The following is a 16,078-nucleotide window of genomic DNA, read 5'->3' as shown; positions in this document are numbered from 1 at the left end:
CTCTCCTCCTATTTTGAATCCGCTAATACTATACGTTGTGAAACAGAGTCACCGCCGTTATCCGATTGAAGAGCTAATATCAACGTCTGCGTTTGAATTTGGAATGCCGAAACGAAATTGATTGATTACTATCAATATGCAGAGAGAGAGGTAGACGAAGATGGAGGACCGATTAGCGGTAGTGATTTGGGAAAATGGAAATTTTGAGAAGAAGAGAGATGGCTGGTGCGGAAAACAAAAGGGAGAGATGACTGGTGCGGAGAATGAACGGCTGGGGTCGAGCCTCTGGAGGGATTTGGCGGCGGCGATTGGTGGCGGGAGAATGAACTGGAGAGGTTTTGGAGATTGGGGAGGGAAGACGATGGAAGGTAGGTGAGATTGGCAAATTATTATGAAATTACTATTCTACCCTTTCATAATAAATTAATTTTAAAATATATTTTGTGTGGCAAAATCTGGAGCACTCATTTAATAAAAATGAATGGCTGATTTGCATCTCATTTCTCAATTACCTTAAAAAATCTCAATTGATCATGAACCTATATATATATATATATAGGTTTGTGTTAAAATGACAACCCCTCTTAAAATGACACCGTGACACCGCTTATACAACAATATTATAAACGCTACACAGCAATATTACAAACACTACACAACAATCTATAGATTGCTGTATAGTTTGTCGGATATTGCTGTTCAAGAAAAATTGTTGTATAAAGACCAGCACATTGCTGCCCGTCTTTTTCCAGATTTATTTTTTGCCACGTGGCAGCTTATTATTCATCCACGTGTACAAATGATTGGCTAGAAATGATGGTATAGTGTTATTTTAAGGGATTGTGGCATCTTAACATGCCCCTATATATATATTTATGTTTGCGCCTCAATTACACGAAAAGCTAGCAACTAATCCTAATATATTTATGTTTGCGCCTCAATTACACGAAAAGCTAGCAACTAATCCTAATATATAGTACTATATATTAAATGCCACTGTCACATTTGATATTGTCTACCTACATGTGTTTAATTATATTTATTTCAACCATATTTATTTTGTAACGACTATTCGATGAGATGAAAATTAAGATCGGACCTTCAATAGTAGTACCACAGCAGTGTTGGGTAGTTGACTGGTAGATTTAGCACTGCTACTACTTGCAAAATGTTCAAACCCCAATCTCAAGGGCCCCCACATCTCGGCTTGACAGTATTATAAGGGTGCTCAATCAAAGTATGCAGTGACTTGCTAATGGAAAGAGTTGTAACCCACTGTCTTGCCAGAAGCCTACCTCTCAAGATCTCAAACTTGTGTCTGAGACGTATTGCAACTATACAACAATAGTGGTCTGTCCCTCCAGATTTAGTACTACTATTTAATTGACATGTTGGTTTGTTAAAAACATTGTTGTCCAACATAATTTCTACTTAAATACTCCACAAAGAAAATTTTGTGATTAGTCATCCAACATAATTTCTACTTATACAAAGAAAGTTAATGATTTGTTAAAAATGAGTAAGGTGTGCACATAATAAGCCAATTCAAGAGCATAAACAATCGACCAGCCCAAAGCAATTAAAAAACAACGATAACAAAGCATCTCCAATAACAATTGGATCAAGTAGCATCCAACAAATTGACATGCTCATTATTTTGGGAAAAACAAATAATCAGAGGGATAAAAGCAAACCAATAACAAAATCAAGAGTAGAAACAATCAAATTAACCAAAAAAATCATTAACAATTCGCTCAAGAAACATCCAACAATAGATAACCTCATCTACCCTAATCTAAAGTGAAAGTTTGGTAAAAAGACAATTTTATCCTTTTTGGAGGGAAAATGTAAAACTATTTTGTTTACTCTTTTTTGGTCATTTCTTAAAATGACCACCATTAAATAGAAAAGAGGCAGATATTATTGGACAAAAAATCTATACAATCAAGAAGGACAGACGAGAGAGAAAGGTGAGAAGAAAAAAATGAAGAGGAAGGAGAACGAGAGAAATGCCGGTGGCGCCGGTTAGGTGGTTGTGCAGAACCACCAAAATACTCCGGGGCACACTACAGCGAGGGCGGCGAAGCGGGGCAGATGAATTGGCGAGGCTGTGCAGAAGAAGTGTCTGCGATTCAGAATGGAGGTCGGCGGGACAGTGGCGGCAAGGCGACGACTGGCTACGAGAAACAATGAGAGAGAAGGGAGAGAATAAGAAAAAAGAAGACGAAGGAGAAAGAGGCGCCAGCGCCGGCTAGGGGGGTGTCAAGTCCCTCTTCTTCCTCTCCGTCTCCCTATCAATGCAGCGGCAACAAGGTGGGGCGTGAAACCGAGAGAGATGTGACACAATGGCGAGAAGAAGGAAAGGAGAGAGACGAAGGAAAAAAAGAAAATAGGTGAAGCAAGCAGGCGTGAGGTAGGGCGGAAGACGCTGAGATGCAGGGCGGTGAAGCGGTGGTAATAGCAGCTCCGATTGGGAAGAGATAGAGAGAGGGAAATGCCGTATGTTTGAGAAGTAGGTTTGATCAATTATTAATTTATGGAGATATAATGTCTGGGCTTTGTTTTGGGATGTTTAATGTATAGTGATATTATAATTTTACATTTGTCGATATTAAATTTATTAGCTATCGATTTGTAATTATAGGAGGAGTTGAATATTCATGACATAAGATTTGTCGATATTAAATTTATTAGCTATCGATTTGTAATTATAGGAGGAGTTGAATATTCATTACATAAGATTGTAATTGATTCCCAATTAATTTTAGAAATTTATTATAGCAACGTCTATATCCCCTATTATATTTAATTACATAAGTTATACTATCACTAATTGTATAAAAATAATTTATATATATTTTAAAATAAAAATATTTTGAAATATTAAATTCTTAATATACACTAACCATTTAAATTATGCTTCCTTCGTGAGAAGATAGTTGAATTGTATTCCTTTGTAATGAAAAATTAATTTGTTAAAAAATTATTATAATAAATACTTATATGTGATTATGCTTTTATCAATCTTTTTGATATATTCATATAATTTATTATTTCACAAATGTTGTTGTGGTTACTTTAATATTTTAATTACAATAAAATTTAAAATAGATTCATGTAAACAAACCAAATTAATCAACAATTTTTATTCCTTTAGAATTGTGCCAAAGCAGTTGAGTACTACTATAATTTCAACCTTAAAGGTGTATTTTTATTTTATTGATTTGTAAATCAATTTGTGATATAATTAAATTGTTGTAATGGATATTTGTAGATATAATTATTTGTACGATAAAATTATTAATCGTATTTGTAGTACATTTCTTTTTTTATGAAGTGCATATATAATGATAATTACAAGGTTAGGTAATCATATTTTGGAGGATCAAATATTGGGTGACCATAAAATTGGCCATAAAGTGTTGATTCCTCGAATGTCTTTAATACCATCTGATTCAAAGTTGCTAACTTGCTATTTAGATTCCAACGACGACAATTTCCTTTAGCTATGTCGTATGCAATGACCATTAACAAAAATTAAGGTCAGTTTCTCTCTCATGTTGGACTCATTTTCCACTAAAACATTTTTCTTTCTATCTCTCTTCTTTACCAAATTTGCATTAAAGTTTATGTCATTTCAAAAAAATTTATTTTTAGGGGACGGAGGGAGTATATGATAAATGTATGTGACATATAAATGTTATGACAATATAAGTTTAATACTATTAATTTATATTTTTAAAAATAAATATATTGAGATGAACGGATGATAATTTGGTGTCATGTAGGATAATAATAATAAAAAAAAAATTAAAAATTAAATAATAATAATAATAATAATAATAATAATAATAATAATAATAATAATAATAAATACTCTCTCCGTCATTGAATAGAAGTTTCATTTCTTTCAGGAAACGAATTTTTATTTAATATTACTACACTCATGTTAGATTTTATTAAAATTGTATAAAATCATATGCTGAATATGAAAGGGTTCATTTACAGTATCTTGAGAGAAATACAAATTTCTTTTTGTTGTTTTTTATAATGTTATGTATATTCTTTATAATTACTTTATATTCTTATTTGTAAATATGTTTTTATATTATTTATTCTATATTCTTTATTTTAATATATTTAGCTGTTATTATATCTTCATTACTTGAAAATCTTTTGTCTCGTGCATAGCACGAGTGTTAATTGTATAAAATTGTTTATTGAATTTGAAATATTTGATTTAGGAACAAGTAAATTATTGATTTAGAGTGGGACAAGATAAGCATATACTCCCTCCGTCCACAAACGATAGATCTATTGTTGTTCGGCACGAGTTTTAATGTAGAATTAGTAAAGTAAGGGAGAGGGGGACAAAAAGTAGGTAAAGTAAGAGAGAGGGGAAGAAAAAGTGAGTAAAGTATGAGAGGGGGAAGAAAAAGTAGGAAAAGTATGAGAGATAAACTTTCCATTTTTAGAAAGTGATCTATTTTTTGTGGACATCCCAAAATGGCAAAAGTGATACTCCCACCGTCTCACATTTATAGTCACATTTAGTTAGGGCACGAGTTTTAAGGAATTGGTGGAGTATGTAATTAATGAAGTGAGATGATGGAGTGTGTAATAAATGAAGTGATATGGAAGAGTGAGATGGTGGAGTGTGGAATAAATTAAGTGAGTTAGTTGAAGGTGGGTCCCTTGTTGACTTTTTGGTTTTTTATTTTTGTTTTGGTTTATTTTAATGTTGATAATGACATTTGGGTGTAATTTCAGTGAATAATGGGGTAAAATTTTATGTCCAAATATGGAAAATTCTAAATGTGACTATAAATGTGGGACGGACTTTTATGGCAAAATGTGACTATAAAACTGGGACGGAGGGAGTATATTTTTGTGGATGGAGGGAGTATTTGATTTTGTAAATCTTTCTATTGCTGTGAATTCTTATTTCCTATAGTTTCATTGGTATTAGTATTCATTATATGAAAAATCTTATGTCTCGTGCATAACACGGGGGTTAATACTAGTCGTTCTAAAAATAAAGAACAATCAAATGGACAAAAGGCCATCTAAGACAGCGGTCAAACCAAATATCTTCTACGAAACATGTATAGTCAAATTAAATAAAATCAATTCGATCCAACTAAAAATTTAAGGAATTATGTATATAGAATTTATATATATTTATCTTCTCTTTGTGTAGTACTATTTGGTAACTTTATTTATTTTTTCTTTAGTTCTTGATAAAATGGACTCCCAATGTGGATTTAGTTGATAATAGTGTAGCCCAATAAAGGCCGGCCCGTTTGAGCCCAATTAAGGCAGAAAAAAAGAGGTTGACATTTAAAATTTTTAATCCATATAAGAGCATCCTCAATGCATGCGGATGCCACGTAACCTTCCCGACGGACTTCCCAAAATCACCTTCTGCCACGTCATCAAGGACATCCCATAGCCTTCCCAGCACTGCCACGTCCCTAAACCCTTCGCGACGGACGTCGCGCCAACGCCGCGAAACTTCCGTGTCCACACGGGACGTCCATCCGCCTCGCTTCCTCCCCCAATGGCGGACGTCCGCCACGGACGTCGGGCACGCAGGTGCGACGCCCGGCGGACGTCCTCCGTTGATGATGCTCTAAAAGAGAGTAATCATCAACAGTTTTCCCACCAATTTTTTTTTCTCATTTTACATTATATACGAAAAATAACTTTGAATAGGAGTATAGTAAAACACATATTTAAACGTTTATATTTTAAACAAATTTTTATTTACTTTTTTCTAATAAATTTGTTCTATTTATTTTGATTTGGCAATTAGTTTGATTATATATCATAAGTTCATAACAAATGCAGATGCGAAATAGTATATTCTTATGGATCGAAAAAATCATAAGAAAATAATTAATGATAAAAATTTAATAAAAGAATTAAATAGAGATAGAATTAGTAAATGAATTGAAAATACTATATCATTCGGCTGAAATTCAGTTGTCATTTCATCGCAGCTCTGTAATGGAGAGCTTACGAATTTCCTCGTCGTATCTGCTTGCTTCGAAATCGCTGATTAACAGTTCTTCAACTGCGTTCTCCCCTCGACATTGCTACAGGTTTATATTCATTTTTGGTTGAATTTATGGAGGATTAAACCGATGGCATAAAATTAGCATTTCAATTCTTCGAATTATCACCTGCTTCTAAATTGATTTTATTCGCGCGTGCTCGTTTGGCTTAATTGCAGCTTAAATTCGAAAAGAATTGGTGCGCGCAGAATTGCATGTGATTATTCCTGCTTCGAAGTGAGTATGGAATTTCCTTGTAGTTTTATTTCATATTTCCCCTTATTTTTTTTGGATGAAATGCATTGGCATTTTCCTTCTATAAATTGTTGCAATTAGATGCATATCATGCATTTGTGTTTTACTGTGTCCGTACTTTGTTTGATGCTATTGGTGCTGGTGAAAGTGTGTCTGGATTTTGTTGCGACTTCTACTGATATTTGATTGATTTAGACCATCTCCAATGGTACACTAAAACCTAAAATGGGATAGGTATTTAGCTCCAATAGTACTCAAAAACCAATCCTATTTTTGGTTTTTGAGAAAAAAATACCTATCTTTAGGTTTACACTAAACCAAAACCTAAAAAATTCTCAAATTTTGTGAGTAAAAAAAGCATAATATAGAGAATATTCTTTTAAGTTTGAGTTTAGTGTAAATGGTTGGAGTAAAATCAATATTTAGTGTGAGATTTACACTAAAATGGGTTTGAGTTTAGTGGAATGGTTGGAGATGCTCGGTGATAGTTTTGAGATTTCATGATGTTAGTCCGTTTTCATGAGAAAATTAGGGGTTTACTATGTTTTTTCTCCTTTTTTGGTTCACTAAATTCTAATGTCGAAAATATTTGCATACCATTTTGTTTAAACTGATTGGATTCCTGATTTAATTTCTTTTCTATAGCACGCATATATTTACCAGATCAAAACGAAAATGCATTGGTTTATGCTTGTGTATACGAGCGAGCAGGAAAGATTTATTCAATACCATTCAGTTGCATTCCATTAATTTTCACTTAGTAACTTGATGGAGATCTTGAACTGTTCTGGATTTGTTATTATTGATTTCTCGTGTCTTGTGTTGCATGTAATGTGACCTTTTCCCTGTTGGCGTATCCATTTTTCTGCTGCTTAATTTTACCATTTCTTGTGTAGCATATTGGTAAAGTGCGATCCACTTTCTGTTCATCAATGCGGGCTTAAATTCTGTTTTGTTTGATCGGGAGCTTTAGAAAGTCATTTGTTGATTCCTCTGTCATTAATTGCAAAGTACAGCCATTAATGAAAGATTCCGATTCCCCTGTCCCCTATCAGATAAAGAGCGTCACTTATCGACCTCCGGGAACTGAGGTTGATCTTTTGAACGGAGTCAGCTTCTCCTTACCTGAGAAAAGGTGCCTTTTCCATTAATAAATGACTGAGAGCACATGGTTGTGGAGCCTATTATCTATTTGTCCTTTTATCTTCTTGCTCAGTTTAACAGTCATTTAAGTTGCTATTTTGGACTCAAGCCCCAAGAGTTAGGAGAACCAACATAAATTTTGTGAAAACCTCATTGCTTCAGTTTCGAGTAATGTTTTGTCAGCTGTAGATGCATGTAAAAATGTAGCTATATAATTTTTGGGTACACCACCAAAGGAAAGCTTATTCCAGGTTTGTGTAGGAACTATGAGACTATGCTTAATGTTATCTCTATAGGTTGGCTTTGTGGTAAATTTAAGGTTTATTACTCTTGAATAATTGTTGTTTTCTAGTACTTTTTAGTTATTTCTTTATAGGTTTGTACCTAGAAGTTGACGAAACACTCTAAACAGATTGTTTTTTTTCGTGTTATACTTGTAGTTTTGGTCTGATCTTTGGACGAAGTGGAAGTGGGAAAACAACACTTTTGCAGGTTTATTTCTTAATTGATGACTTTCTCTTTTTCAAGCTAAAATTATGCATTTCATTATTCATCTACTGTTGTTTTGTATTTTTCCCATGTGGTTGCCATCCCAAGCAGCTGATTGCAGGACTAAGTAAACCAACATCAGGCTCAATCTATGTTCAAAGATATGGTGAAGATGGTAATCCAAATCAATGTCCCAAACTGTTGCAACCCAGAAGAGTTGGTATAGTTTTCCAGTTTCCGGAAAGGTATATATTACCCTTTCAGCCTTTCGTAAAGTTGTCTATCTACACTTGATAGAGTTTTTTTTTGGATATATATATTGCTTTTGGAAAGGATTCTAGATTTTGAGTTTATATGTAATGCCAACTCATCTGTAACGAGAGAGGGGGTCAGTTTTACCACAATATTATTCTGCTGCCATTCTTTCTTCCTAGTTGAGTGTAATAATAGATTGTGTTTGGTCCATTGATGTTTGCTTCGTTTACTTTATGCTATGTGCCAGCTATTAAGTATTATTCAGTTGTTTGATTTTATTTATTTATTTATTATTTACTAGACATTTTCTATTCTAATATATGTTAATTGTTTCTGTTCTAAAACTATTGGTTATATTTGTAGGCATTTTTTAGACAGTTTCATGGTGACATTTCTTTTTTACTTGTATGCCTTTGAATCTCAGAATATCTAAGGTAAGACATTGGTGTAGGTTTTTCATTGCAGACAATATTCTTGATGAAATTATATTTGGGTGGCCAAGACAAAGAGCTGGCCTGCAATTGAGAGAGATTCTTGCTTCAAGGCTCCAAAAAGCTATGACCTCGGTATCAATTTTAGGAACAGCAATTAACATATGCACTACATCAGTATTAGTATTTTTTTCCCAGCTAGATGGAGATGTTTATACATAATCCTGACCAACCTCTTCATGCATGGAATCTATCAGGTTGGGCTAACTGGAATCCCTTTGGACAAAGATCCCCAATCACTGAGTGGTGGATACAAACGTCGGCTTGCTCTAGCAATTCAGTTGGTAAGATTTTTCTTCTGCACTAATGGCATGCCTCTGTGCCATCAGAAAATAATGATTGCATGTCATTGATACGTTCATGATCAATGATCTAAGAATAGAGGCATTAAACTAGCTCTATTTCTTCTGAAAATGGTTTCTGCATACAAATAATCTAAGTCACCCCACATAGGAAAAGCCTGATATGCTCTACCTTGCCCCTACTAGCAGCAGGGATTGCTAGCCAGTTCTAGCTCTGGTACCAAGTATCTAGGCCACAATGGATCAAGCATATTATCGGCTCAAGGCTTGTCGAATTTTTTGGTTTACTAGTAAGTAGAAATGTAATGGTTTGCCTTAATTTTTCAATTGTGTTTCTCAGGTTCAAACCCCAGACCTATTAGTACTGGACGAGCCTCTTGCTGGTCTAGGTATGAATTCACAGTCTTATTTGTTATGTTCTTAATTTTTTCCTGAATACTTGGTTTTCTTTACCATGCAATAAAATGTTAATTTGTGATATCAATTTTAACCCTTCAGCATATTTTTCTATATGAGGTGCATTGATCATTGAAGCATATCAACCTTTTATGTCCTTGGTCAATATTATCTTTCTTATTTCTGCATTTTATATAGTTGCTTCTCCTGTTGTCTTTCCATTCTAAGAAATTCAAGCACTTCTATAAAATTTAAACTTTATCTTCTAATCTTTGTATCATTTCCTCATGTCCCACCGGTCAATTTTCAATTGGAACTCTTTCTTTCATTGACTTTTCCATTTCTGTTATGTTCAAAATTCATCTACCTAGATTGGAAGGCCCGTGCAGATGTGGTTAAATTGTTGAGAGACCTGAAGAAGGAGCTGGCGTTGCTTGTTGTCAGCCATGACCTTAAGTAAGATTATAGCTACATTTCAACTGCTCATTGCACTTATCTTCTCTCTTTAAGAAAGCTATCTGTTTTTCCAAACACATTGAGTAACATGCGAAGCTGTATCCTTTTAAAAAAGTCCTGAACATCTGCTGTTTCCCCATGTGAATCCTCCTTATGTCTCATACTTGCCATTCACCTGTAAATGATGATAACAATTGGACACCTTTTATTCTAAAAAAGTGACTCTGGTTACTATCCACAGCAGTATCACAAATCCTTCATTTTAGATATTTGCATCCTTAAGCTAGCTGGTTGCTATCGATTTTGTAGGTGAACAGAGAGTCAGATCATTATGCATTGAAGTAAATGAATGCTTTACTCTGTTAATGCATATTATGTTAGATCCAACTTTTGATTCTTGTTATGCATCTCCAGAGAGTTGGCACCTCTAGTAGATCAGTCATGGAGGATGGAAATGGGTGGGATACTGAGGAGAGAATGCCTGCCTATTTAATTATGTGCCTTCACTTTCTAATCAACTAATGTTGCTGTAATTAAGGTACGACAATGGAGGTTCTAATTCTGTGCATAGTCTCATTTCAAGCATATTCAAATTAACTGGAAAATATAGATGTGCAATGTAAGTGGTCTTCATAGTAGTTCCCCTGATGATCACCTCGTACCAAACCAGAATCTTTTGAAACCTTTGACATGCAAACGAGAATGGTAATGGAGATCTCAAATATGATACTATCATTCTACGCTTTCTAGACAATGTAATAATCACACAAGCACTCAATGCATTGAACATAATAGCTTTTAGTACAAACATTTATTGTTTTCGAGAACTGAATTTTACTTGTAAAGTAGAACAGGATACAAATAGCGTTACCATCTGCTACCATAGCACTTCACTGTAGATCAAACTGGCTAGGAGAAACATACATAACCGAGCAAACTCCACACATGACAGTCGCTATTGGATAAAGTCGCAAACATACATACCCGAGCAAGCTCCACGCATGATAGTCGAATAAACGAGGATGCCCACCTTGATTTTAGTGTTTCGCCCCCTACAGCTCCAGGACCACGTCTTGTAATTTAGATGCCCAAGACAGGAAAAGAAAAGAGTCAGGTAACTGTATGAGATCAAGTACAGAGATTCCATAACTGAAGCTAATACTAATGCATGTTATTTCATATTTTAACTTACAATCAGAATCTGTCTTAATCCAGTGCCCTCCATTAGTTGTTGAAGAACCGTTGCAGATATCATCTGAACATAGTTTCTTAGTGCTTTCCCTCTTTTTTCTGGCTGCTGGACCAACCATCTTATTTCCATAATCTTTATAGGGTATGTGTTTATCAGCCATCTGTTCAGGGTGAACCTTCCGCTGCAGCATTTTAAGAACCTGCATCCAAATCCATTAGTGGCAACTTAATCTACTGTATAAAGTTTCAAAACGTATGCTCTGAAATTTCATTTCATTCTCAAATGAGCCCTCAGCCTGAGCAAGTAAAATGTGTTAAACATGTTCAAATTATGGTTGTAAAAGTTACTCAAATTGACTGTTGGTTTTTGCTGTTGCTGCAAGTGATGATTACCTGAAATCCATAGGAGCCAAATTTTACGTAGGATGTTTAGTCAACCTGTCGCAAGTGTTTTTAGAATGCAGAATATCTTCTGCTATGTATTCTTTATGCATTAGCTATTTAGCTAACATAAATATGTTGCAAGTTACATGGTTCCAGTTTGTTGATGCCTATAAATTTCTCAGATGTACTCATGCACAACAACAGTCACACAGCATGGAAATTATTATCTTGCATTTATATATCCCCTATCATGCAGTGATTGTGCTATGAAATACTAGTACTGCCTCTTCTAATTACTACAATTTGTGCAAGAGTTTTTATTGCCCTAACAGAAACTTCATGCATCAGAATATAAAATATTTGAATTAGAATGCCATAATGAGTTATTGTTTCATTTTCATTCTTTCATAGAAAATTATCTGCTTAATTCAAACAAAAGTAAAATAATTTAACAGGAAAGGTAACTAAGAATATCAAATCATGTCATAATATTTTGGAAATACTAAGATGTTGTGGAACTTTGAAATGATTCTAGTAATTTTGAAACTAGAAAAAAAGAAAGATAAAATACTAAATATACTATGCAACAAACTGCAGTTCTAATAAATTAGCAATTTAGCATGTTTTCTTGTGTTGACTTTGTAATGGAGTAATAGTTTATTGTATTTGCTATTGAAGTGGTGAACACCAGAGCAGAAAATAAGTGGTATATATCTTTAGGCTGATGTAGTAGGGGTAAGCTGACCTTAGAGAGTTTTTTCTTCATTGAGATAGGCTCGGTAGCTTCATCCTTAGAAATGGCTGTTGAGCAAGAATGGAACTTCTTTACCACTTTCTTTATGAAACAAGTGACATTTCTTTTCCTCAGGTGTTGTTTTCCTCCTTTGAATTCCCTTGCTTGATCATCGTGGGCTATCATATTCCTCTTAAAGAGATCTTCAAGGGATGTCTTTTCTTTTCTTGCCTCATTATTTGTCTCTGCAGCTTCAGTTGAATTGGCTAAAAGATAATTTTGGAGAGGAAAATCTATGAAGTAGGTCTGACAATCAGAATCTTCTCCCTCTATCGGCTTATTGCTGAGGGTTATAATGCTAGCGTAGCTACTCCGTCCAGATGTCTCATTGGCTAACTCTTTATCCTCAGCTTCAAGAAACTTCTCAAGCTCAAAGTTTATTAGCTGAATATCATTTTCTGTTATCTCTGTCTGATGATCAGTCAAATCTTCGGAAGGCATTGGCAGGGTTGGGGTTGGGGGATCTGTACCGTGTAGTTCCGTGCCGAAGGTGCCAATTGCAAGAAACTCGAAAGGCTCGAGCAATTCCTCTTGGGAGATCCGTTCAACACTATCATATCCAAACCAGTTTGAAGATTTGTGAAAGTTTGTTTTCAAGTGAGACAAATTTTTGGTCGGTTCTTCATAATAGTTTTGCTCGTCAAACAATGTCTGCACTGAAAAACAAGCACAAGGGTTTCCTGAAATCATAACAAAAATGACAGTCTGTTAGCAAAACCTACCTTGTACTTTTGTATTCTTTAGCATGGATGTCACTTGTGTTAAAGGGAACCGAGCTACTAGATAAATTCTCTAACTAGGGTATTCAAGGGTAGGAGTTTCCTTAATTACACAACATATATTTGCAAATTATGCTCAGCTCATCGTGTTTGCAGGTTTAGGCAAATTGAGTCTGTCTCAATTCTCAAATAAGGCAGAATTGTATGCATTTAAACTCTCATTGTTATATGCTTGAACCCTTGTTAAACTCAAATAGCACGAGTGAGAAGATTTAGTGTCCTAATCTATTTTGTGCTTCATTAAACAAGGAGATCTGATGCCGCTTAAGTTACCTATTATGGAATTCTTCATTGGCTCCATGCTGTTGTGCGTTAACTTACGATGCATCCAACCTAGGAACTGTAACAAAAGACAGAAGTTAAAATTATTTCATCCCGGGGGTTCTTGTCATTCCATCAAGACCTAGGAGCTCAGGACATACCGTCATATTGAGCTTTCCTGTGAAAGCAGGATCAGAGATCGTTATCTCAGAAAACTAACTCAGGACTGAAAAGGCTGTGGATATTAAATAGATGAATCTTTTATTAGAGGAGGATACCTAGAAGTCGTTATATAGAGGGACATATTGAGTTCCTTTTCGTCATCTTGTTTTAAATGGGAAGATTAGAGTTCCTAGAAGGGTCTAAGTTGGATTTGGCAGAGAAGAAACATTTGAAAAATTCCAAGACTATGGTTGGATATACTTTGTCAACATTGTATCAGTTGATAGATGGACCTCAAGACCCACATGTAGATGCTATATTTTCCATGAGCATTATATGATTTTTCAGAGTTGGTGACTATAATGTAATTTAAATAGTAATTTTGTACGTGACTACGTTTTGTTATCATGATGATTTGACATATGTTGTGCACGTAAATGAAAATCTATGGTCTGCTAGCCACGTGGATAATAGGATTGGCCATGGGGAATTGCTTGCTGCATACTCTTTTCCAATTAGTTTATTCTGGAGTTGTATTGTACCACAGTAGTTGGTAGGGCTACACAGAATGATTAGATACCCATACCAAAAGTAGTTGATTTGTGGTCAATATTTCTACACTAGGGCCATGTAAAGGCCTCGTGTTTACTGAGAATTTGGCATTGCCATATATTTTTATTGAACTTTATAGAGGGCTCATGCTCACTTTTCTGTCTAAATTGAGCTATTTCCTCACCTTTGGCTGAGGTGTTGAGATTGTATGTTATAAGATAGTTCCAGTATGACCAATTTGGATTTCTGGATTGCACACAAACTTGTGTGAGAATGTCTCATGGGTTAAGGCAAATAAGATGGTATCATTACCTGGATAAAAACTCATATTACGTGATATATCTGTAAATTTGATGGTGTTTTGGTGTGTTTGGATCTGGTTGGTTCATACTTCACACAAGACTTGCCCTTCTGACTGTGTGTTTTTGGAAACCCAAATTCATGTAATATTACATAAGATGATAGATCGTAAATGTGTGTGAAATCTCAATAGTCGTCCTTGTATTCACGCTTCGCTTATAAATGAATAACACTAGTTTACGCAGGGACAAGAACAGAAACATCCAGTAGAAATTCTTGGCCACATGAATATTTTTAAGAAGTCCATTTGGCAATTACATGCTGAAGAGAGTGTGTAACGCTAGACAGCTGTGTGATTGTAAACTACTGTTCTGTTCCATCAAAAAAATATTTTTCAGCTGTTAACCACAACCATGCACTGCCCATACTCAATGTATAAAGGTACATATCCTTTATTTGTTGTTATTGCCTTGTCTTTGATTCCTTGCATGAAATTTAATCTGATTTCCTTATACTATTAAACTACTACTTGAGAATTATTATCTGTAGAGTTCATTGTATAGAAGTTTTCCTAAGCTGATGGCCGTCTATGTGGATTGATTGGTACTAGTGTTTATCGAGGTTCTCAAACTAAATGCCCTAGTCTGTCATTAGGATATGATATTAAACCACTCTATATTCTTTTTTACTTTCCATAATTAATCTCGTATATCATATCAATACCATTAGAGCCGTATGATTTCAAACTAGATTGTCATAATAATGTGCTTTACCCTGTTTTAAATGGCAATCTGTGATGGATACGACAACTTGATTTTCATCCCATCAATTAGTGCTGATGCTTTTGGACTTTTATGTTTGACCATACTTTGGCACCTTATTATGAAATGCTATCTTACAAATATTAATCGTTATCAGGAAGTTGGGTAGTCATTTCTTGTATTATCGTTGTGAAATATTTGGCTCAATGCTCTCCCTCTCTCTCTCTCTCTCTCACACACACACACACACGAACCTCGTGCTTGTATGAACTACATATCATGACAGGTTTGCTATACCTCGTCCATTCAAGTGTCAACACTTGAAATATTTGGCTAAATGCTCACTTCTGTTATCCTAGTTTCGCTCAGATAATCCTAGTTACCGAGCTAGGTGCATGACAGGTAGAGTAATCGAGAAAAATACCACCATGCAAGTTCAATATAATATTGTCAGCCGCAACAGCAACTTGCTATAGGCGGATAGTGACTCCACAGGTTGTTAGAAAAAAAGTCGATTCATGCGTTGCCCAACGTGTTTCTGTCTGGTATACGTGTTATAGGTCCATTATTGTAGTTATGGAACTGGTGAGACAAATATTAGTTGAATTAATTAGGCATGGAAGATCCTCGTTTACAGCTACACTACAAAAGGGTAACAAACATAAAATGTTGCCTTTTTTGGTTGGACAGGAATGAGTAGGAGTAGAGGGCTATGGGGTGAAATGATGAACAAATCCATACAAACACTAGCCTCCACCTTTGCTGAAATTCTGAACTCACTTGAACTTAGCGATAGTAAGAGAGTGGTGGCTGTGGCTCCCACATTGTGTTGCTAGTATTGATTTTCTATTAGATTATGATGCACTTATCGCTTTCAAGTCTGATAATTTTGTGGTTAACCACTAATTTCGCCTAATTTTCTTGTGTCAAGTGATTGTCTTCTTGTGTCTAGCTTTATATTTGCTGATTAGATTGGTTTAGCCGTGCTACACCTAGAAATTATATTGGTCCCGCTACTAGACTTGTCAAGTGGGCCAGTCTTGAGACATGGG

General features: G+C 35.0%; 2 protein-coding genes across 10 annotated transcripts; one reads left to right on the top strand and one right to left on the bottom strand.

The window, feature by feature from the left end:
• Window positions 1-5,977: 5,977 nt before the first annotated feature.
• On the top strand, window positions 5,978-14,779 carry LOC125224383 (ABC transporter I family member 11, chloroplastic). 9 transcript variants are annotated; one of them, XR_007176867.1, is made up of 12 exons: window positions 5,986-6,104; window positions 6,236-6,293; window positions 7,328-7,446; window positions 7,895-7,946; window positions 8,055-8,188; window positions 8,650-8,764; window positions 8,887-8,973; window positions 9,332-9,380; window positions 9,759-9,843; window positions 10,258-10,381; window positions 10,698-10,957; window positions 14,511-14,779. XR_007176867.1 is itself a non-coding variant. In XM_048127777.1 (11 exons), exons 1-10 carry the CDS (start codon window positions 6,010-6,012, stop codon window positions 10,334-10,336), a joined length of 873 nt encoding a protein of 290 aa, XP_047983734.1. In that variant the 5' UTR covers window positions 5,986-6,009; the 3' UTR covers window positions 10,337-10,381; window positions 14,511-14,779. The 9 variants fall into 9 exon arrangements, 4 of the variants coding, with proteins under 4 accessions (XP_047983734.1, XP_047983735.1, XP_047983736.1 ...); XR_007176866.1 differs by having other exon boundaries at window positions 10,693-10,957; XR_007176868.1 differs by having other exon boundaries at window positions 10,690-10,957.
• Window positions 10,603-13,718, bottom strand: LOC125224382 (protein LAZY 1). Its single transcript, XM_048127776.1, has 5 exons — window positions 13,413-13,718; window positions 13,264-13,330; window positions 12,164-12,891; window positions 11,036-11,234; window positions 10,603-10,915 (listed from the first exon to the last, which is right to left on the bottom strand). The coding sequence occupies exons 1-5, from the start codon at window positions 13,416-13,418 to the stop codon at window positions 10,896-10,898; spliced, it is 1,020 nt and encodes a 339-aa protein (XP_047983733.1). The 5' UTR covers window positions 13,419-13,718; the 3' UTR covers window positions 10,603-10,895.
• Window positions 14,780-16,078: the final 1,299 nt, after the last annotated feature.

This window comes from Salvia hispanica, chromosome 4, assembly GCF_023119035.1.
Source record: "Salvia hispanica cultivar TCC Black 2014 chromosome 4, UniMelb_Shisp_WGS_1.0, whole genome shotgun sequence".
Lineage (NCBI taxonomy): Eukaryota > Viridiplantae > Streptophyta > Magnoliopsida > Lamiales > Lamiaceae > Salvia > Salvia hispanica.
Note: the sequence above shows the minus strand (reverse complement) of the source record. Positions and strands in the feature narration are given on the sequence as shown.

Coding starts and splice junctions, on each gene's coding strand:
- LOC125224383 (XM_048127777.1), top strand. CDS start 6,010: ATGGAGAGCTTACGAATTTCCTCGTCGTATCTGCTTGCTTCGAAATCG. Junction 8,765..8,886: donor TCCAAAAAGCTATGACCTCG/GTATCAATTTTA, acceptor GGAATCTATCAG/GTTGGGCTAACTGGAATCCC. Junction 9,381..9,758: donor CGAGCCTCTTGCTGGTCTAG/GTATGAATTCAC, acceptor TCATCTACCTAG/ATTGGAAGGCCCGTGCAGAT.
- LOC125224382 (XM_048127776.1), bottom strand. Junction 11,235..12,163: donor TGAAGAAAAAACTCTCTAAG/GTCAGCTTACCC, acceptor ATTTGGATGCAG/GTTCTTAAAATGCTGCAGCG. Junction 10,916..11,035: donor GATTAAGACAGATTCTGATT/GTAAGTTAAAAT, acceptor CTAAATTACAAG/ACGTGGTCCTGGAGCTGTAG.